The sequence below is a fragment of the Melanerpes formicivorus genome, unplaced genomic scaffold (genome assembly GCF_026170545.1).
Source record: "Melanerpes formicivorus ecotype bairdi unplaced genomic scaffold, bMelFor1.0.p_v2 SCAF_4, whole genome shotgun sequence".
NCBI lineage: Eukaryota > Metazoa > Chordata > Aves > Piciformes > Picidae > Melanerpes > Melanerpes formicivorus.
In genome coordinates this window covers 15,399,001-15,422,935 of record NW_027142356.1, presented here as the reverse complement: position 1 = coordinate 15,422,935, position 23,935 = coordinate 15,399,001, and the positions used below count along the sequence as shown (strand labels likewise).

The 23,935-nt window shown below is 38.6% G+C and overlaps 1 protein-coding gene across 2 annotated transcripts in view; it reads right to left on the bottom strand.

Moving 5' to 3' along the window:
* The window catches only part of GPM6A (glycoprotein M6A), a 115,899-nt gene that overhangs the window by 51,250 nt on the left and 40,714 nt on the right, over positions 1-23,935 (bottom strand). Inside the window, exon 1 of one of the 2 annotated variants that reach the window (XM_068137053.1) lies at positions 21,398-21,452. The exons of the other annotated variant lie outside the window; for it this stretch is intronic. Within the exon in view, the coding sequence (XP_067993154.1) occupies positions 21,398-21,434 (37 nt within the window). The 5' untranslated portion in view covers positions 21,435-21,452. Of the gene's footprint in view, positions 1-21,397; positions 21,453-23,935 lie in introns of those variants that run through there. 2 annotated transcript variants of the gene reach the window in all.

Sequence of the window (23,935 nt, the reverse complement as noted above, 5' to 3'; positions counted from 1 at the left end):
TCACAGAAAGTCTTCAGTTCACAGAGCAGGTGGGTTAGTTGGGTGGCTCAGATTGAATTTAATTTTGCACACATACACCGTAGCTTTTATAGTCAGATTATTTTGTCTCTCAGAAGGCTTAATACACTACAACTGTTTGCTTTTCTGACGAAAAGCTGATAAACAGTTTTAAAACATTTACACTGGCTAAGGGATAAATAAAGATAAAAATCTTTACTGCAGTTGGTTTAATTAGAGATGGTCTATGCAAAGGTGAAAGAATACTTGTAAGATAAAATGCACCTATAATTTTGTAACCAATGGAAGAGAGGTGGCAGCAATAAAACTAAATGGAAAATAGAGTTTACTACAATATGAAGCTCATCAAATATTTACCTCCCTCACGTGTGCAATATGCATAGAACTGCACAGGCTGAGAATATTTTCCCTCTTGGTATAGGGGGGTTTAGTACATATTCAGTTCTCAAGCACAGTTTTCTATCAGAGCTCATGCATGTAAACTATGTTTTGCAGTAATGACAAATTTTTATGATTTGTGCTACAAGTAATTAATGCTCATAAAGTCAAGATACTCAAAGTGAAAGAACAGAGACAGTAAGATTAATTTTAATTAAAAAAATAGAACTTCTGCAACCAAATGGCAATTCCTTATTCCATGTTGCTAAGAATAGAACAATGGCTGCAAGGTGAATTTTATTAATACTTTAAGATTTCTGTCTAGACAAACCCAATCAGTATATAATGAAGCAATAAATATTTGTGTAGGCAAAGTGTTATCATGTTCCTTTGAAATGTGCAGGATCCAGCCAAGTCAATGAGAGAGTATGTTCAGATATAATTCAACCTTATTCCTGATTCCCACCCAGCTACACTGCAACTTTACACTCTTCTGCTCTATGGATTTTCTGTTTCAATCTCCAAGCATTAGGATTTTTTGCTATGGAGCTGGAGCAAGATCTTCTTTTCACTAGTTCTGGATTTTATCTCATCTGCCAATGCTGCAGAATGATGTGGAATAAATGAACACCTGCTCTTGAAAAGGAAGCTGTCTGAAACGCCAGGCTTTGACAAGATCAGTATAGAATATTCATGTCACCCAGAAAATCTGTTACAGTGGCCGGTTGCCAAGTCATTTGTTCCCAGTGAAGCACAGGTTAAAACTGCTGGCCGTAATCTGTCCTTAAAAGACAAAGAATCAAGTGGATCATAGCCAAAGTAGAAAATAACCCCAACATTCATAAACCATATATTTAAACACACCAAAAAAAAAGAGAGAGAAAGAGAAAGAAAAATAAGGCAAATAAAAAGATTTGAGGTCCTTTTTCCCCCTACTACTTCTAAACAACTAGAAATAGCTCATTTTCACTAATACACTGAGTAATGATTCAGCCAGAACTGAGTCATGAGTTCATTATTCTCCATGGGGAGAAAAAATTGGACAACACACTTTGAAACAAACCACCTTTGATGGAAAAAATCTAGTACAAAACCTTGCTTAAAAACTTATATTTTGTAATGAAGTGGGGAAAGATAAACTAGAATAAACTTTATTAGAATAAAAACTTTATTAGAATAAACCAAACCAGGTTGGAAGAGACCTTCAAGATCATCGTGTCCAACCCATCAACCAATCCAACCCACCCAAACAGCTAACCCATGGCACCAAGCACCCCATCAAGTCTCCTTCTGAACACCTTCAATGACGGCGACTCCACCACCTCCCCGGGCAACCCGTTCCATAGCGCAATCACTCTTTCTGTATAGAACTTCTTCCTAACATCCAACCTGAACCTCCCCTGGCGCAGCTTGAGACTGTGTCCTCTTGTTCTGGTACTGGGTGCCTGGGAGAAGAGACCATCATCAGCCTGTCTACAACCTCCCTTCAGGTAGTTGTAGAGAGTGACAAGGTCACCCCTAAGTCTCCTCTTCTCCAGGCTAAGCAGCCCCAGCTCCCTCAGCCTCTCCTCATAGGGCTTGTGTTCCAAACCCCTCACCAACTTTGTTGCTCTTCTCTGGACTCGTTCCAGCAAGTCAACATCCTTCCTAAACTGAGGGGCCCAGAACTGGACACAGTACTCGAGGTGTGGCCTAACCAGTGCAGTGTACAGGGGCAGAATGACCTCCCTGCTCCTGCTGGCCACACTGTTCTTGATGCAGGCCAGGATGCCATTGGCCCTCTTGGCTGCCTGGGCACACTGCAGGCTCATGTTAAGCCTACCATCAACCAGCACCCCCAGATCCCTCTCTGCCTGGCTGCTCTCTAGCCACTCTGACCCCAGCCTGTAGCACTGCATGGGGTTGTTGTGGCCAATGTGCAGAACCCGGCATTTGGATGTGTTAAATCTCATGCCGTTGGATTCTGCCCATCTGTCCAGCCTGTCCAGGTCTCTCTGCAGAGCCTCTCTATCCTCCAGCAGATCAACTCTTGCCCCCAGCTTGGTGTCGTCAGCAAATTTACTGATGATGGACTCAATGCCCTCATCCAGATCATCAATAAAGATGTTAAAGAGCACAGGGCCCAGCACTGATCCTTGGGGCACACCACTAGTGACTGGTTGCCAGCTGGATGTGGCACCATTCACCACCACTCTCTGGGCTCGGCCCTCCAGCCAGTTCCTAACCCATCGCAGTGTGCTCCCGTCCAAGCCATGGGCTGACAGCTTGGCCAGCAGTTTGCTATGGGGGACGGTGTCAAAGGCCTTGCTGAGGTCCATGTAGACTACATCAACAGGCCTCCCCACATCCACCAGGCGGGTCACCTGATCATAGAAGGAGATCAGGTTGGTCAGGCAGGACCTGCCCTTCCTAAATCCATGCTGGCTAGGCCTGATCCCTTGGCCATCCTGTAAGTGTTGTGTTATTGAACTCAGGATGACCTGTTCCATGATCTTGCCTGGCACTGAGGTCAGGCTGACAGGCCTGTAATTCCCTGGCTCATCCAACCGGCCCTTCTTATGGATGGGCACCACGTTGGCCAGCTTCCAGTCCTCTGGGACCTCGCCAGTGAGCCAGGACTGCTGGAAAATTATGGAGAGTGGCTTGGCCAGCTCATCTGCCAGCTCTCTCAGCACCCTAGGATGAATCCCATCTGGTCCCATGGACTTGTGGGGATCCAAGCTGCTAAGGAGAGTTCCAACTACCGCCTCATGGAACATAGGGAAACTGTGCAGCTCCCTGGCTCCTTCTGCTAGCTCTGCAGACCAGCTGTCAGGAAGACGTTCTGCCCTTCTAGTAAAAATTGAGGCAAAGAAGGTGTTAAGTATCTCTGCCTTTTCCTTATCCTTGGTTACAATGTTCCCCTCCGTATCCACCAAGGAGTGGAGGTTTTCCTTCCCCTTCCTCTTACTATTAATGTATTTATAGAAGGACTTTTTGTTGTCCTTCACAGTAGAGGCCAGTTTAAGTTCCAAGTGTGCTTTTGCCTCCCTAATTCTCTTCCTACAAGACCTAGCAACATCCTTAAACATTCTGTGGGTTGCCTCCCCTCGCTTCCAAAGGTGATACACCCTCTTTTTTTCCCTCAGTTCCATTAAAAGTTCATGAACCATCCAGGCTGGCCGTCTGCCCCGGCGGCTCATCTTCTGGCACATTGGCACAGCCTGTCCCTGAGCCTTCAACAATTCTTCATTGAAGTAGGTCCAGCTCTCCTGGACCCCTTTGTTTTTAAGGACTTTATCCCAAGGAACCCTCTGAATTAGTTCCTTGAGTAACCCAAAGTCTGCCCTCCGGAAGTCCAGAGTGGAGGTCTTCTTGCCGCCCCTCTTGGCTTGACCAAAAACCGAGAATTCAATTATCTCGTGGTCACTGGACCCCAAACACCCTCCAACCACCACATCACCCACCAGTCCTTCCCTGTTGGTGAAGAGGAGGTCAAGCATAGCCTTGCCCCTGGTAGGCTCTTGCAGCACCTGGGATAAGAAGCTGTCCTCCATGCATTCTAAAAACCTTCTAGACTGTCTCCTCTCTGCCGTGTTGAGTTCCCAGCAGATGTCAGGCAGGTTGAAGTCACCCATGAGAACAAGGTCCGGAGATCTTGAGACAGCCCTAAGCTGCCTATAGAATGCTTCGTCAACATCTTCCTCCTGGTTGGGTGGTCTATAACAGACTCCAACCAGGGTGTCTGCCCTGCTGGTCTTCCCTCTAATTCTTATCCACAAGCATTCAACCCGATCATCCCTAATCTCCATCTCAATGGCATCTAGTGTCTTTCTGATGTACAGGGCCACCCCTCCACCCCTTCTTCCTCGCCTGTCTCTCCTGAAGAGCTTGTAACCGTCAATTGCAGCGCTCCAGTCGTGTGAGTCGTCCCACCACGTCTCTGTGATGGCAACTATATCATAATTTTCCTGCTGCATCAAGGCTTCCAGCTCCTCCTGTTTGTTACCCATGCTTCGTGCATTAGTGTACATGCACTTCAGCTGGGCTGCTGGTTTCACCTCCAACTCTAGCTTGTCGCCCCCAGACTCTTGTCTGAGAGGACTCTCTTCAGCCCCTTCCCCCTTCGAAACTAGTTTAAAGCCCTGTCTATGAGACCCGCCAATTCCCTACCCAGGATTTTTTTATCTTTGGGGGACAGTCCGTTCTCATATACAGTGATCTTTCCCCTTCTCTGGGACAGATGTACTCTATCTGTTGTCAGCTGGCCTGGTGCAGTGGAAAGTTTCCCAATATCAAAAAACCCAAAATTCTTTTGACTGCACCAGCCTCTAAGCCACTTGTTAACTATAGCTGCTGACCTGTTCCTTACTGTATTCCCTCCTGCAGTTAAAGGTATTGATGAAAAAATTATTTGTGCCCCTGACCCCTCAACCAGATATATGTATGTATGCAAGGAATTTTTGTCTACTTAATTTTTTTGCTGTGTTTGGTAATGAGACATACACATTTCTTGTATATTCTGATATATTTGCCTTATATGAGTAGCACATTAGTGGAGAAGTTTGAAAATCTTCATCCAGAAAAGTTGACTAAGTAATCATATATTTTAAGTTGTGAAATTCTCAGAACCAGTCTTTAGGAGAATCAACCACAGAAAAGTATTAATACCACTTCCAATGCTTTTTAACCATTCAAAACATCTTGCTGGCCATAAATAACATCTTAAAATAGAATAAAAATGTCCAGAGAACTCAGGAGAATTTACTAGTCATTCTTAGGTACACACTCTCCTTTCGTTATGCCCCTTCATAAATTCACTGTTCCCCCTTTTAATAAGGAGATCACAATCTGACCCAACAGATCAAAAAACCCTAGAGAAGAACAAGAAAAAGACAAGTTAAATTCAGTATCAGAAATAAATATAGAGATGGAATTCAGAGGTGGTAATCTACAACTATATTTCAGTTATCCTAATTTACAAAACACCCCAAAACCAAACCAAACCAAACCAAACCAAACCCCCAACAAAATAAAACAAAAACCCCACAACATTTCAGGATTAATTTCTTTATGACAAAATATACAACACACATATATCCAACACAAAATCATTGTAAAAAAATTAATGTAGTTGAATTTCATCTTCTCAATGAGCTGTAAATTACAAATAATATAAGGAAAGTTAAACATTTTTGTTTAATCTGAATGACTAACTCCTAAATTATCGCCTTTAAATAAAGCATCCAGTGAAAACAAGTTCTTATGCATGGTCATTTCCTGATAGAGCAACTGATAAACATCTTTGAAAGTCAATAATTATATCTGCAATGAAAAATAGTGGCCTAACAACTCCATTAGAAAAATATTTCTAAGTTATACTTTTGACTGTCAGCAGCAACTTAAGTTGTTTAATGGGAAAATATAAAGTAATTAATTCATAGTTCTCAAAATCTATGTTTATGAGTACACTGACTTCCAAAAGACTGTGCAGTGTGTGTCTGGGCATTTTATTTTTTAAGGTTTGGATACTTCAAGCAGATTCCATTAGTCAAGTAAACTGAAAATTTTACATAAGAACATCATTCCTTTTACTCAAACAATAAACATGTATCTCAGAATAACACTGGGTAAAATTATTTTTCTTTATCTCACAAAAAGAAAAATCAAATAACAACACATCTAAAAGAAAATCTAATGACTGCAGCAAAAATAGGTATCTCTAAGGAACAATTTACTGAGGTACTTTTAAGGAGTGAAAATATGAATTCATAAGGTGAGTATAACAAAGCTGTGCTAACAGGACCCTCTACTTCTATGGAAATGATGTCTTTGCATGTCCAGTGCTGGGCCCCTCAGTTTAAGAAGGACATTGAGACACTTGAATGTGTCCAGAGAAGGGCAACAAGGCTGGTGAGAGGCCTTGAACACAAGCCCTATGAGGAGAGGCTGAGGGAGCTGGGATTGTTTAGCCTGGAGAAGAGGAGGCTCAGGGGAGACCTTATTGCTGTCTACAACTACCTGAAGAGTGCTTGTAGCCATGAGGCGGTTGGTCTCTTCTCTGAGGCAACCAGCACCAGAACAAGGGGACACAGTTTCAGACTGCACCAGGAGAAGTTTAGGCTCAAAGTGAGAAGAAAGTTCTTCACTAAGAGAGTCGTTAGCCATTGGAATGTGCTGCCCACGGAGGTGGTGGAGTCACCATCCCTCGAGGTGTTCAAGAGGGGACTGGACGTGGCACTTGGGTCCATGGTCTAGTAGTCATGAGGTCTTGGGTGACAGGTTGGACTTGATGATCTTTGAGGTCTTTTCCAACCTTGGTGATTCTGTGATTTGTGAAATTTCGTCTACCTTGGTACTTGTTTAAAGACAGAGTCTTGTCTGTCAGCATCTTTCAGAAATCCAGCTGTCTTGGAAGTCTGCATTCTGGGACCTACATGGTGTCCATAAATGTGATACTTTCACATTTTATTTTCAATGCATCAAAAAGATAGGCATTATTCTTTTATGTTTAAAAAGGACAGCATTAAATAAAACAGTAGCTTTCTTCTAAATATAGTAGCATTTTTTGCTCTTCTGTAGCTGAACATGGAAGATGGTTAAGGGTTGAGATTTTTCTTGACAAATATCATGTGGCATATCCAAGCTGAAGTGATGACTTTGCTTAGCTGAATATTATTTTGTCTTCAGCCAAAGGTCTGATACTAAAGCTTTAACAAAATTCCACCAATTTTTCTCTTTTCTTAGTATTATGTCTTTGTATTGTTTTGAGTTTCAGACACCTTCTTAGAAGCTTTTTACTGATTTCTTCCATAAAATATCCATGTTGCAGAGTTCAGTTGAGTGTAAGATTCATTGTTACCACATAAATGTGGAATAGCCTGCACAAGATTTTAAAAAGCACAAGGTCCTGCATAACTTAGTAAGAAAGGAATCTGAATGAGAATCTATCTCCATTAAGTGAGGGTTGTTGTTTCTTTGTGCCTTCTTTCTACAAGTGAGTGAATGATTACCCCCACCAAGGATAAAGTTTTCAGGAGCAAGTAGGCAGCTTTACAAAATATTTTATTCTGACCTCAAAAAGACATGGCCCTCTTAAATAACAATGTAGAGGCTGAGAGAGATTGAATGATATTCTTGATACCTTTGCAAGGAAATGCCAGAGGGTTTATTGATCAGAAGGCTTCCCCTAGTCTGGTTAACATACCATTTGCCTTTGGGCAGTTAATTACATACGTCCTCCATTTACAGAAGGAGAACACTGAATTTCTCAGCAACTATGAGAGATCAGTAAGGCAGAGGTCGATTTTAAAGATAATGGCCTAAAGATATTTTAAGGCTTACAACTGAACAATTGGCTCAGATTTCAACTTGTATGGATTTTTAGATATATCAACCTTGCCATTGGCTCATAAAGTTGTTTTTGTTTTAGTCTTTACAAATTGATTTATCAAACTGTAGATGTGAAGGCTTTCTTTCTTGATTTTTCTTCTTTTCCAAAGGATTTAACATTGTACTGTTCAAAACAGTTCTACTGGTCATAACATGGCTTACATAGCTGCAGTCGTCTTGGGGTTGTTTTTATTGCTTTCCCAGTCATATAGCAGTTATAACAGTGAAGAGGCTCCTGGCACTTTCCAAACTGTGAAGAGCAGATTGTGTGCTAACTTCTTCCTTCTTTTCATGCCATTAGAAGAAACATAAAAAAACCTACCAAGGTAGTACAGCTGATGACACTGAGTTGAAACAGTCTACTTGATGTCTTAAGTCAAGCATAGAAGTACGCTGAATTTCCTCTCCTCTTTCGGATTGTTAGATTTAACCCAGAAAAGGCAGCAGAGTTTTCTGAAACATCTATACTGAGTATAGCATATTTGAGTTGTAGTGATCTTAATTTCTATCAGATAATATAAAATGAGAAAGAAAACACCTTTAAGAGCCATTTAGGGCACTTCCTACAATGACAGAGAAAGTTACCATACCCAACTTTTATCCTCTATCCACAATTCCTTCTTTTTAAAAGTAATTTCTTTGAATTAGCTTTTCAATACACTCTCATCTAACAGCTATCATTTTTATCTACTCATTAAACAGCCAATAAAGGTATGTCATGTCTTCTTATTTCAAATTCAAGAAGATGAAAGAAAAGAAGGAAAAGTCTCCAAAAGGCAGAGGAGCTTTGTGGATTACTTGTGAAAACAACATCTTCAAGAAAAAAAAATAAAACAAACAGTCAAGGGAAATAAAGAACCAAGAATTAGATTTGTCCCCAGGAACTTAATTGGTTCAGTGGTTGGATCTGCATATTAGTCTATCACTATAATATGAACAATGTCATATATTACTTATAATAATTCCTTATTTCTTTAGTATGAAAATTACTTTACAAGCCCTGGTTACAATATCTGTCCTACCTCTTTCTGCTGAAAAACAAACTCAAAATCATAGAGTCAACAAGGTTGGAAAAGACCTCAAAGATCATCAAGTCCAACCTGTCACCCAAGACCTCATGACTACTAGACCATGGCACCAAGTGCCATGTCCAGTCCCCTCTTGAACACCTAAGTTATATAATTTCACAATTTATATGTAATTTAAGACACATCTGACATACTTTGTAGCAAAAAAAAAAAAAAAAAAAACCAACAACAAAAAAAAAACTTATGAAATTTGTGTATCATCAAAAACATCACAAAGAAAGAAACAAAGCTGCCAAGGAGACAATATAGTATATAGCTTTTTCTCCCATTTCACATGACATAATTTTATCAATAGCTATTTACCATGAGTAAATGAGTTGCTAAACAAGTTGCCAAGTTTAAAACATTCCTTTAAACATGCACATAGTTGCCAGCATTTCTACATCCATTAACTGAGGACATTACCGGTATGAAAAATTTGGTATCTAAGATCACAGTATCACAGTATCACTTAGGTTGGAAAAGACCTCGGGGATCATCGAGTCCAACCTATCAACACAGACCCCATGACTAGACCATGGCACCAAGTGCCACGTCCAATCTCCCCTTGAACGCCTCCAGGGTCGATGACTCAACCACCTCCCTGGGCAACCCGTTCCAATGCCGAATGACTCGCTCGGTGAAGAACTTCCTCCTCACCTCGAGTCTGAACCTCCCCTGGTGCAGCTTGAGACTGTGTCCCCTCGTTCTGGTGCTGGTTGCCTGGGAGAAGAGGCCAATCCCTTCCTGGCTACAACCACCCTTCAGGTAGTTGTAGAGGGCAATGAGGTCACCCCTGAGCCTCCTCTTCTCCAGGCTAAACAATCCCAGCTCCCTCAGCCTCTCCTCATAGGGCTTGTGTTCAAGGCCTCTCACCAGCCTTGTTGCCCTTCTCTGGACACGTTCAAGTGTTTCAATGTCCTTCTTAAACTGAGGGGCCCAGAACTGGACACAGTACTCAAGGTGCAGCCTAACCCGAGCAGAGTACAGGGGCACTATGACCTCCCTGCTCCTGCTGGCCACACTATTCCTAATGCAGGCCAGGATGCTATTGGCCCTCCTGGCCACCTGGGCACACTGCTGGCTCATATTCAGGTGGCTGTTGATCAGCACACCCAGGCCCCTCTCTGTTTGGGAGCTCTCCAGCCACTCCAACCCCAGCCTATAGCTCTGCATGGGATTGCCGTAGCCAAAGTGCAGCACTCGGCACTTGGACTTGTTGAATGCAACAAGATCTTACAAAGCAACAATGAAAGATAACATCGAGACACTTGAACACGTCCAGAGAAGGGCAACAAGGCTGGTGAGAGGCCTTGTGCACAAGCACTATGAGGAGAGGCTGAGGGAGCTGGGATTGTTTAGCCTGGAGAAGAGGAGGCTCAGGGGTGACCTCATTGCCCTCTACAACTACCTGAAAGGTGGTTGTAGCCAGGAAGGGGTTGGTCTCTTCTCCCAGGCAACCAGCACCAGAACAAGGGGACACAGTCTCAATCTGCGCCAGGGGAAGTTCAGGCTCAAGGTGAGGAGAAAGTTCTTCACCGAGAGAGTCATTAGTCATTGGAATGGGCTGCCTGGGGAGCTGGTGGAGTCACCATCCCTCGAGGTGTTCAAGAGGAGATTGGATGTGGCACTTGGTGCCATGGTCTAGTCACGAGGTCTGTGGTTACAGGTTGGACTCGATGATCCTCGAGGTCTCTTCCAACCTTGGCCATACTGTGATACTGTGATAATATTTGGATTAACTACCCTAATCCATATGCCCAGGAATTCAGGAAAATATTTTCAATAGTAATATGTTCATGTTTTCATGGATGCTTATAGACACACAGTCATTTAAATAACCCATTTCACAACACAGTTGAACATAACAGCAATACACTCTCCTTGGTTTTAAAATACTAAAAAATGTTTTGCAGGATAAAGGTTCTTCTAAATTAAGCATGTATTAAACTAATGCTTTTGGTCATTGCTCTTCTGTTATTCCTCATTTGTAAATCATTGCTACATTAAACAAATTGATTCTTTTCCTCAAAGGTTTCCTTACTATTAGTGGAGAATGGTGTTTGATATGCTAAAACATTCCTCTGCATGGTTGGTGCAAAATATCTGAAGGCCATGCAAGTACTTTGAAGGATAATTGAAAGCTGTTGTGTTTTTTTAGCTGAAGTATGATAGGTTCCCAGTACCTGATTCTTGATATGTCAAAATTCTTTCCACTTCAGCTGCCCAATAAAATAAGATTAGAGGTATAAACTAAGAGAGAAAACACCCATCTTCACTTCCAAAGTTTCCTGCTAATTTCTGCAGTCAATAATACCAGCATTAAACTATTTAACTCAGTGTGGTAACACAGATAAAAGCCAGGGTGTTTTCTGATCTTATCAGTAAATTTATTCTAATGTACAAATCTTATCAATAATTTGCCTTATCATCCTAACTCTATTATTCAAAGGTAAGCATAATCCAATACTGGCTATCAAAGGTGGAATAGCCTCTAACATCTGAAAGACCTTTGATGCAACAACTGAAATTTTAGCAATAGTGTTGTTTCAAAAAAACAAAATCAAACCCACCACATTAAATGCAAACAGAACTTCCAACAATTTCCAGAGGAATTTTGAGGTCACAAAATCCTGAAAATTTCACTTGCATAGTCCAAGGAAATGGTCCAATGGAAGAGCAGTTTTATTAAGCTACAGCTGCAACCTAGAAAAAGGCTTCAAAACAAAGAATTCTTTTCCAGCTGTACTCTCATTTTCACTGGGAAATCTGATGACAGAATAATGGGAAAATGTGTTTACAAATGCTGAATTAGAAGAAAAACAAAGTATCAATTGTTTTAATAAAAGAGAAAGAAACAGAACCCTTCAAGAGAAAGGAAAAGCATGGGTTGGATTTTGCAAGTTGGTAATATATCCAACGCAGGAATCTCCTGACCTTTCTAGAAGGTTTAGACCTCTAGCCAAACCACAACAGTACCTATGCAGTATGGATTAGTATAGGCTGATTTGTACTTTGGGGTATTAAAAAAAAATATTTATTTATCAGGAGGTATACAAACTAGAAGACAGTTATTACATGTATGTTTCTTGAGGCTGAAGACATCAGGCTTCACTCTGTAAAATATAATAAACACAATACTACTTGCTCTGTAACAAAAACATAGCAGGACTTAAGAAAATAGCTTCTGAACAGTCATAAAATCCTTTATATATTTCCTCAGTTGTAGGAACACTTTAATATGTCAGACTCTCTTATTTTGAGGAATTTGAAACAATTTTTTTTGCTCCTAAAGCCTCTCGGTGTCAAATTCCTCCAGTTACTACCCCATTAAATTTTACCTAAACTCACATGATACAGACTGGTGTTACAACAGCCAATTTTGACTGAAACTTTTTTATGAGTAGAAAGGCTGATGAATGTTAAAATGCCCCTTACATTAACAAAAAGTTGTAGTTGTGGCAAAGAACACCATACTGCCACTTGACTCAGCATTATTTTCTTCTAGAAATTGTTCAGGTTAAACAGAAACCTCAGGGCAATAATGGGATTAAGCTTTATCTAAATACTAAGAAACCAAAAATAAGAGTGTAACAAAACCAGAATGTTTTGCTGCTTGATGTCAGTTGCTTGAGTTTCATTCACAGCATCAATTCTTCATATATATGCATTATTATACTTCTGCAACAAGTTGGTTTTTTCTTGAAAATAGTTTTAAAGATGCTTCAGAGAATATCAATTAATAATCCTAGGTAACAACACCACTACCAGTTACCCTGAATATGCTTGTTCTTTACCTAAGCCTGTATGATGTATCATGCAGTGAAAACTGTAGCAAAGCAAACCAAAATCCCTTACACCAAAATAAACCTTCCACAGAATTCATAACTATTTGTGTTCACTACGACCACTGCAAATAGTAACAATGAGGAAGAAGAAAATGGTAATCAACAACCTTGGGGATTATATCGGATTCTATTTTGCATTTGGAGACTTGCCTAGCAATGGTAGTGGTTTTGTTTTCCATAAAACCAGGTATGAACAGAAATTAGAAATTATAGAAATTACTCATGATCATATTCCTTAAACCACAACTGCTTTTGCAAATGGCAAACTATGACAGAAACTCTGAAAATATAGAAACTGTTTTATACCTAGCATTGATGAAGAGAAAGAATATTAGAAACATTCCTGTGATATGCTACTTTAGAAATTAATTTATGAAATGGAAATTCCATGGGAAAAAAATAATAAATAATTCAAATCAGCAAAGGTTGAACACAATATAAGCTAAGTATCAGTCTTTCAGTTAGTAAATGACAACCTAAGCATAATTTGAACAGATTCTGGATCATTATTTAAGTTTTTGAAAAATTTACTGATTTTTCATGCTCATCTATTCAAATACACCATCCTCCACTGCTCTACATAAAAATTGCAAAGCAAGAGTTACTACTCTTTATATACAATTTCTTAACGACTAAATTCATAGACGAGCTGCAACTAGCACAGCTTTATGTTTGAGATCATTTGACTGGGTTCATTTCAGCTGTCACTTGAGACATGAGCAGAATATTAATTCTCTGAAACACATCCTATTTGTACAATCTCTTCCTGTAAGAGTATCTCTTCTTGAAATTCAGAATTCAGGAGTGTGTGGTAGTACAGTGGTTAAAAAACCAAACCCAACAAACAAAAAACTGAAAACCAACCAACTCATGAAGAGAGAACTGCCAAAAATCCTGGCAAAGACCTTATACAGTCACTTGATATCAGTGGGCTTTTCTGCATATTCTTCAGATATTAGCTGTCTTTGTAATGTGTCAATGCACCTATGAATGCACACTGTCAGACACATGAGCATGTGCAGTTATAAAAGTCACAAAGGATGTTCTGTACTGTATAAAGACTGCATGTGAGGTTAATGAACATAGCTTACTCCAAGCCAATGAAAAATATTAACATATTACCACTGTTTCATTAAATACTCCTATTTCTCACATAATGTGAAAAAAAGAAGCACCAACTTTTTATTTACAAGTACATTTTTGTATTTATAAGAAACTAGGAAAAAAGAAGATGTTTGGTTGTTTTGAGTATTCTTACAAAACCCATAAAAGTTCTCTTGCCTCATCAGCTATAGCTTAATACAATGAAAGAAGGAAAACAACATAAATATTGACATTATAGTTGGTAATGCTGTGAACTCAGTTGTATTTTCCAGGCCAGGGGTGTGTAAATGCTTGTATTTCTTCACTGAAGTGCTTCAGAGCTTCAGGATAAGAGACAGTCACGCAACATGTTACCTTTGAGGTGGGAATCAATTTCTGCATAGTTTATTAATAAGGGTGAAAAAAATCTTAATCCTATGCAGTTATTAAAATCTGGTATTACCTACTTTTAAAACATCATTGCACCTCAAGGTCAAAGCTCAAAGAAACTTTAGTTCTCTTCCCCTTTACTGATTCTTCCCCTTTATTGACTCCACACATCCTCCAGCTCTAGGGAAGGGCAGAAAAGCCACAAAAAACCACATGGGACAGGGTCAGCCTACAAGAGGTACAACTGCAGATATCTTAGGAGTATCAGCACCTGTCATCGGCAAAAAATACCTTCCAGCTTAAACTGAGAACGCTAACAGGTGGCAGATAATTGGGTGTATGTGTGTAGGAGGGCTGAATGCCAGAAACTGAATTTTTGAACTGTCAAGCTGAAGTTTGCTATTTGCCAGCTGCAACAAGTACAGTCTGATTGCAAATTTTTATAACAGCTGGTACAAAAGTGCATGCCCCGAACATTTTAAAGTTTTAGAGACAGAAAACAGAAGCATAAATGAGGATGCTGATCACATATTGCACTTCTTCATGCTAGCTTCCCAGATTAGGAAGTCTGGGGACTTGGGGTTGTGGAAGGAGAACAAAAAGAAGGCAGACTTGGGAGAAGGAAGTGGTGAAGATAGTGGCAGAAGGAATGATTCTAAAAGTGGGAGAAGATCCAAGAGAGCTGGATGGAGACAAATATGGTCACCCAGGGTTATTGGCTAACAATGCCCAAGATGGGTAAGTACAAGCAACACAGGAACCAGTTCAATTTTCTGCCCAACAATGCTGGCCTAGCAGTAATCTGTGATTTACTGAACATTGCATTGGGTAGACAGAGACAAACAGGACAATGTGAGCTGAGAGTGTGTAATACTCAAGTAGGGGAAATACTCTAGTCTAGTTGGTTCTTAAATCCTGGCATATGAATCAACTATGGGCTGTTTTCAGTGCCTCACTTGTGAGAGGACCTGAAAACTTAGGCATTATGTATTTTTTACAATGATGGTACCAGCACTATCTCTGCATATCACTTTCAAGTAAAATGAATGTGGGTTTTTTTTTATCTTTGAAGCAAATAATTTCAATCACACAAAGCATATACTTTGATGTGAATTACAATGGGACATAGAGTTTTTAAATAATGAAAAAGAAAAGCCCTGAGATTTTTCTGCCTTACAAACCAGAGAATTCTACTAAAGTAAATATTTAGCTGTATTGTACTGCCATACTGCAGCAATCATTTTCTCCTTACCAATTTTCCCTTCACATGCGCGTTTCAATATGAAACAAGACAGTAACAACACAACTTTGGAGAAAAACTCAAATCTAAGTCTTACCAAGACACTGCTCAAGTGCAATTTTTGCTCTGCCCTCCTGCTCCTGATCTGCAGATTTTCATAGCTGCAAGAGCTTGCAAGAGCATAAGAATCTGCAGTGCACTGCTAGAATATATTGAGAGCCTTAAGGAAAGAATAGGCACAGGCTTCCTGAGATCACAGTTAGGAAAAACATTTTTATTTCCAATTACTGTAGCTACTGGGAGGACAGGACTGTCTACTTTCTGGCACAACAATCAATCATCATCACTTCCAAGGCTGTCGGTTATGGGCACTCAAAAAAATCTCTTCCTAAATGACTTCTGCTTCTGCATAATCTTCAGACATCTACATCTCAGATATCATTCTCACTTGCGACTGCATCCCTGAAGGCATTAAAAAAAAAAATCCCAAAGTAACATGATACCTCATGGTAGTTTATATTACTGCTGGATAAGTCTGGGGGCAAAATGTATGCCACATAAGATCTAGTAGGTACAAGTCTGTTCATGTCACCTTTTATTCCAGTTAGTTACCACCCCTTCACTCAGAAAAAACAGCAGCAAATTTAGTAGGTAGACATGACCACAAATTGCAGGTGTCTGACAGGGTTTTGATCAGATTCACATGTAAATGACTATCTGTCCACCTGTGGATGCTTGCATAATTGACCCTCTGAAGTGTTCCTGGCAAAGCATAATGAACAACACATCCAAAACTATAGAGAGAACCAGGTATTGCTCAAATACAGAACATAAAGAGCAAAAATGCAAGACTTAAATAAAGTTATAAAGTTGCTTTGTGGAAATACTATTTATGACTATTGAAGTCACATAAATCTCATTTCAACCCTAAAAAAAGCATTCACTTTCAATACAGATCACAATTTGTGAAGTCTAGGGTATACTGGATTTGAAATATAATTTGAGTGGCAGTCATGCTGCAATTAAAAATGAATTTCTCATAGGTTATAGAGATAGATTAACTTTTAAATTTAGATACAGATGGGACAAACATCTCATTTAAGGCTATGAAAGATTGTGATCTCTAAACATACAGATAGATGTTTATAAAGTCTGATCTTAAATCCAGGACCAACATTAACATTACTTAGATTTGCCTGCATATACAAAATCCAAAGCCTTTGATAAACTCTTACATGCTGTGAACCTCTACCAAAATGTGCAGATGTTCCTTTGCTCATTTTGGAAATCCTTTAGCCTCAGGCAATAGAGTGGCAAAATTTCAGAGGCAAAGGTTTCATATCTGGGACTCACATTGAGGTTTATTCCAATTAATAAGGTGATGTAGGGAATCATATCTGCCAGATCTTTCAAGAAACCAGTTGTGTTCTCTGTGTACCCCTGGGGCTAGCACTTGCTTTCAATCACATTCTGAGTAAGCTCAGATTGTCTACAAATCTGTTGGTTGATAGGCCAGACCTTTTGGGAAAGATCCAGGGCATCCCTTTTTCAATGTCATCCCCATGAGGCCGATGGCATAGATTTCCTATATGTATCTGCATGATGAAGAATGCACTCAATTCAATAAAACTGGACCTTTTTAGAGAGAAATTTCAATCAAGTTACTAGAGAGCAAATTTGCATGTATTTTCAAAGACAGATATTACAGAAAGGCAGCTATTTTGTTCTTGAGGCTTCCCTGATGGCCTCCCTGCATGAAAACTGTAAGTCAGCTGAGGAAGAATGTTGCATCCAGGAGAAATCACACTGTGTTGCAACTCCATGTTCTTGACAGATGACAGCCTTGTAATTAAGAGAGCCAACAGTGATGCATCATGGGCTGGAATAAACTGGAAATACATTCTGCCTTACATAAAGAATATATAAGTGTAAGTTAAAAGATTTTTTTTTTCAGAAGGCCCCTTGAAAACAGTAGCAGTCAGCAGTAGCATTTCAGTACTCCTGAGTTTTAAGCTACACGTGACAAAATCCACATCATCCATATACAGCCAATTAAAACATGGTTTTGTTCCTACCAAATGAATTCATGATAAATAATTGCAATTCAGCTCATCTTTAAGGCCAGCAGCGTATAACATGCAAAACATTACTGGAGCATCAGGAATACCTAGGCATCCTTGACTCCCCCATTCCGTAATTAAATATCTTTCAGAGATTGTTTTCTATAAATTGCCAAGTGAAATTACAATGGGGGGGGAGACAAATATCTCATGATCTTTGTAGAGTTACATGGTAAGCAAGAAAGTAAGGTACACAGACCCATTCTAGAGATGTCTTTTAATACTTCTAAAACAAATTAAAGAAGGAAATATTTTCCTGAATCATCAATTATAAATATTTTTGGGAACCAGATCTCTCTGCCTACTGAGCAACCTAGAAAGTAATAGTATGGGTCTGTGACATTTTTATTTTTACTACCTAAAGTTCTTCTGCTGAAACTTTTTATCAGTACCCCTAGCAAACTACCATGCACACAAAAATAATACCTCTTTGCATACCTGGGGGGCAATAATTAGTCTTGTCAAAGTCATGTAATTATTGTAATTATTTTTATTAACTAAGCAGCAATACCTAAGGGTGTGTATGCTTACAAAGACTTGTGCCAAAAATACTTCTAGAATCTAAGATAGCAGAGATGAAGCTACCAAAACCAGAGATTTTATACTACTAGTCAATGGGGAGGACAAGGTTGTGCTGTCACTGGAAAACCTGGTCCATTAAGGGGAAAAAAGAGATAATATACAGATGAGATAGTGGTGCAAAATGTCAGCAAGATGTCTTACTGAGTACTAATGACCTTTCAAAATTGATATTAATGTTTAACCCATGTCATCTTGTATTTTATGTCCCACGTTAAAAAGAACAAAACATTGTATTGATGTAATAATATAACATTTATGCATTCATACTATCCTACAATATACAATTTCAAGATCTTATCTACCACATAATGCAATGTACAGCCATGTGCCCAGGCACCATGAATTTCTCCCATCCAGCAAGACCACTTACTAATGGCTTTGGGCACCCCGCCAGCTATGCACAGCACTCTTACATGACTTACATGCTCACAAGAATCTAAAGGCTGCTGGTGTTTTGTGGGGACATACTAAAAGAGGGAGGGTATAGAGCAGAGGGAATTGAGTATGAAGAACTTTGAAAAATCCCAGCTATGACAATGCTACTGGCAGTAAGGTTTTCACTAAAGATGGATGGGTTTCAGAAAAGAAATAATTTAGGAAAAGCCACTCAAACTTATTGTTATGCCAAATGACAACTAGCCCTGAGAACACTTGAAAGAGCAGACTGACAAGACAATCAAAATACAAAACTAAAAGGCATGTCAAAAATACCGAAATAATTGTTACCATTTGGTCACAAGGAAACAAAGTAAGATGACAAGAAGATGATCTTTATCATACTACAGCTACATTAAAATAATAAGAGCAGTTTTAATATATAATTCTTTACCTAAGCATGTTATGATAATTTTTAACCACACTCTCTGGTTTAAGTGCTACAAATAAACTTGCATTATTCTGCAATTTGGTTCTGGTACTTCAGGGAATATATAACAGCAAGGAACTCTTCACAAAAGAGTATGGAGAATTTATAAATTTTAGGCCTTGGAAAACCTTAGCAATATCCCCAGCACATCCTCCACTGGATCAAACATGTAACAAAACAGGTTCTCACCAGAGCTCCATAGGCCAGGTAAAAGTTGATACAGCAGAGGTAAGGAGAATCAAAAGTGACTTGTGTAAGGCTTGAGACATTCTGGTATTCAGTAAAAGATTGGAGTATCTCATTTTCTCCAATTTCCATAGAGGCAGAATGCAGGTTAATGGAATACTACGAAGTACAAACTACTGCAGTGAGTTTAACCACACAAACTATGACAGGTTCTTCAGCAATAAATCAAAGACTATATGCTTTGTCCTTTGGAAGTCTGCATGGCATTATAAAACCAACAATAAATAGACTAACTGTGCAATTGTATTTCAGTAACACCTTGCCCTTTTCTGTTTTTACTGGTTTCCAGTGGTTTGGAAATGGAATATGAATACTAGCATAATAAAGCAGAAACCATGACAATTTCTCACATTCATCCTTCTTTAAAAGAAAGTCTAGTACACAAAGCTGAAGTAAGGTATCACACTTAAGAAAAGATGATCTTGAACTCATGCATGACAACAAACTTTTAGGGCCACTTTCCCAAACCAAATCTCAGGGAAAGCTGTGGAAAATGAAACCTGTTCTTTAAATCTTTTATGAGCTATCATCCTTGGAGAAAAGAGAGAAATGGGGGGGGGGGGGGGGAGGGGAGGGGCAGGGGGGGATTCAAGACTTACTTTTGTTTCAACTTTCAAAAGGAGAATGACAATAAAAAAAATTAAGTGATTAAAACCTTAATTTTTTGCACTCAACCCTTTTTATTAAAAAAAAACCACAAATAATTAATTTTATCTACCTTTCTTAATATTAGTTCTACTTTCTCTTTATTCCCTCATACCTTCACAAAAGCTTTTCATATGTTCCCGTACCCTTTTACTAAAATGAATTAATTTTCCTTTTATGCTCTCATATTTTTTTCCTTTCAGTGCAGCTAATGCTGACATTACTTTTATTATTACTTAGTTGCTTCCCTTTTCTTCCAGGAGCTATTTTTTTCTCAGCCTTCCATCTTTAATTATATTATGAAGGCACTTGGCTTTTTTCCTATTTCTTTCATTCTGCTCACTTGGAGATGTGATCACTCATGCCTTAACCAGTGTGCTTTTTAAGACTGCTCAACTGTGTTCCATTTTGGCAGAATTTTCTTTCTCTTTTTTACCTCACTAACTGAATTTCTCAATGCCTTTCAAATATGCTTTCCCAGATTCTAAAAGCCTTGTGTAGCTATATGCTATTACAGATATTGCTTCTAGGTTTAAACTAAGAAGGCTGCTAACACAGATACTAAAGGTCTTAATATTGTGCAGTTTTAAGTAACTCTACAGTTTATTTTCTATTAATTTTCAATAACTTTTCTGTTATTTGTGAGGGGGCTTGTGATCAGCTTTTCCTATAGCATTTAAACTCACCAAAGTATTGTAACAGGAAAAACAATGCTCAGTCATACTACAGTTTCTCAACCATACTACATATGTTGACAACACGATATAAACTTATCATTCAGTGCAAAAGCATTTTGACAAAGACAAAAACTAAGAAAACATGCAAATAAAGGAAATTATTATAATTATATATATATATATATATACATATACACACCCACACAACTTTTTAGTAAACAATGCAGGAATTAGATTTCTATTTCACAAACTATTTTTTCAGGGTTTGGTTTTTTTTCTTTTCATTATTTAGATAGTACCATTATGATGCTTGGCACCTCTCTGATGTCTTTGAAAATGAGGTCACTGCCTTGAAGAGCTTGTAATTAAAACCCCTGTGAATTATATACTGAGTAAGTGAGGATAGTACATCTATCTGCCTGAGAGCTACACAGCCAATCCTATTCAGTGCCACAAGTTACATATTTATGTTACTTTGGGTCCCAGGTTGTATGTTATCTGGCATGAAAACAAAACCAAGCAAATGGTGGAGGGCTTAAGAAACGATTCTAGCCACATTACTGTTTTCTCATTTGCTTTTTCATAGAAAAAAAGAAAAATGAACGGGTTACCAAGGCAACCATTTCATGAAATCAGATTGTCAAAACCTGTTAGGAAACAGTCTAAAAAATGAGCCTTTGGCTAAATGAAGTCATCTGATATGATATAACTCTGAAATTACACCAGAATTTCAATTAAAGCAAGTTGCACCCATTTGGTCTGTGAATGCTGACCATTATCACAATTGTCATTCTCTAATTATTATCATTGAAAATAAATAGTCTAACATGCAGACAACTCATAAGGGTCACAGCAGTTCTACTATACCTTTTCCTGTTCCCTGTTCTTCAGTACCCATTTTCATTGTGCTGACCAACACAACTGAAAGTATACTTTTGCAGAGCTAGCAGAAAAAAGGTTAACATTTTCCCAGGCAGAAAGCTGAACTGAGAGGACTGTTTAGTATTCATAATATCACATCTCCTTCCTTGACCTGTCTAGGCAGCTAGAGAGTTAGATCCTGTGTATATAAACCAAAACAGAAGCAAGACGAATAAAGGCTTTGCAATTTCCATTTATTTTTATCACTTTGCTTCTCTTTTTTAAGTTCTTAAATCTATAATCAGCAGCTAATATTGTGAACTTGCAATGAGCCTTAGTATCAAAAGCATGATGTGCTGAGATCATCAACAGTCTCCCAGGGAGTGTATACCATTTGTTCATTTTTATATGCAATATATGCCTTTTACATGCATGTAAAGAGCATTATGCATATAAAACCATAGAAATACAGACAGATCTTTAAAATTATATGCTCCTTATTTCACAATCTTCAAAGGAATGTTTCCTTTAAAAAATATTTAAGATAAACTATAGCTTCTGAAGCATTCTGAAATTTCTTTCAGTGAATTTCTGGAATCTCTGGAAAACACTAAGAGCTCCAGATGGAAGAATTTTTTTTTTTTGAAAGCTTGATTCAAAAGACTTCTGAATTTTGGCAGAAAAATGCTGCATATGTTGTGTGGAGGTGATCTCCTGTGGGGGACAGGAAGATGATCTCTCAATGCACATTCACCAACTGTCATAAGGCTGAAACGAATATGCACGTATTGTGCAAAGATACATATCAAAATTTCAAAACCCTGCATTTCAGTGTAAAAGCTGAAAGAAATCCTGAAAGTGAACTGTCATGTTCTTCAGGGGATGAATTAAACATGCTGTTAAGTGTACACACCACTGGGGGGGAAGGGGGAGGGAATAAAAAAGTGGTCCTTTTTAACCCATATTCGTATAACTCTCTTCAAAAAATAAATTTTCAACAGCATATCATATTGGGGAAGAAAATCCTACCCTAAGCATGCCATGCAACAATCAACAAGTTTCAGCCTAAGTGAAGGCAAAATGCTAAACTAAATGAAAAATAACCAGACTAAACTAATTAACTAGACAGTATGATAGCCCATCTACCTAAAATGTTTACTGATTTAGATACCTGTACTGCTTAAAAGAAAACTTACAGGTCTATGAGCTAAATATGTAAAAATCAGAGAAAGAAAATGAATTCTTTATCTCCTATGGGACTCTTCCTCTACAAAGGAACACAGTTCACACTGAGTCAAAACCAGGTTTCAATCACATTCAGTTGTGCTGCTTGCTGTTGATGACATACATAAAGTTCCCTCTTTACTCAGTGGGTCAAACCTCTATACCAGGATGCAGTAGCATTGCACATATACTGTTTTGGAGAATATTCCTAAACGTGGTTTTCCTTAGAAGCCAATGAATGCTCTTGCAGGATGGGGGAGAAGTAGGATGCCTATGGCAAATGGGAATCTCAGTGCCCACAGGGAGATACTGTTGGTCCCCAAATGGCTCCCTAACTCGTTATGGTTCTGGAAACTGTTTCAGTACAGTAATCAAGTTATTTCCTGTTCTGCAGAGCTACACAAAAAAGACTGGCAAATAGCTTCTGAAACACTAAAATCATTAACATTTAACAGGGACAACCCTACCATGCAAATGGCCTCAAAGAAATGGCTTATATGCCACAGAGACACTAAACACTGACACCTCCCTTTGACCATTGTGAAGCTTATATCACACCATTCATTTTTAGACAAATGAATTATACTCACAACACAGAATCAATACATAAAAAGCTGGAGAGTTCTTATAGAGCAACCAAGGTCCCATAAACTGATTCCCAGAGAAATACAGAATCTTATTAAGGCAAACAGCCCCAGTGTTTTCTTTGCATATCACTATTTTATGGACTGGAAAGCAGTCAGCAAAGGCAGCTTTTGTCATCAATTGCATCTGTAAAAAAGACTGTATTCTAATCTTCCAGATTACAAATAATCTAAGTGATTAATGAAAAAAACAGACATGATTTGTGCATATAGTGTATTTCCTATGAAAGTGAAGAGCACAGAAAATGGAAAAATAGGTATCTGTCAGAAAAACTGCCTCTATGTTTCTGTGAAGCTAATGTAGGGAAAAGAAGTGTTATAGATGAAGATCCTTACTGAACATTTTGAAAATTAATTATTGAAGTTTTAAATGATGTCTTAGACTATTTTTCACAGTTCACAAAGAAAATATTGTTGCAATAGGAAATTATTTAACAAAATATTCCCCAAATGAAAATAAGCATCTTTTTCAGAAATTAATTTTCTGTTTATATACAACAGATAGCATCTTGATGAAAGTGATTGAGATGTCACACCTTTGGTCTATTATTATGGAAGATGTATGGTCTTGAGGAAACATGAAACAAACCAGATTTTGAAAAAAGAATATGCCCATAACTGACAATTGCACTAGAAATGTGAGGTTATGGGGAAGATCCAGTGGAACATATGAGCC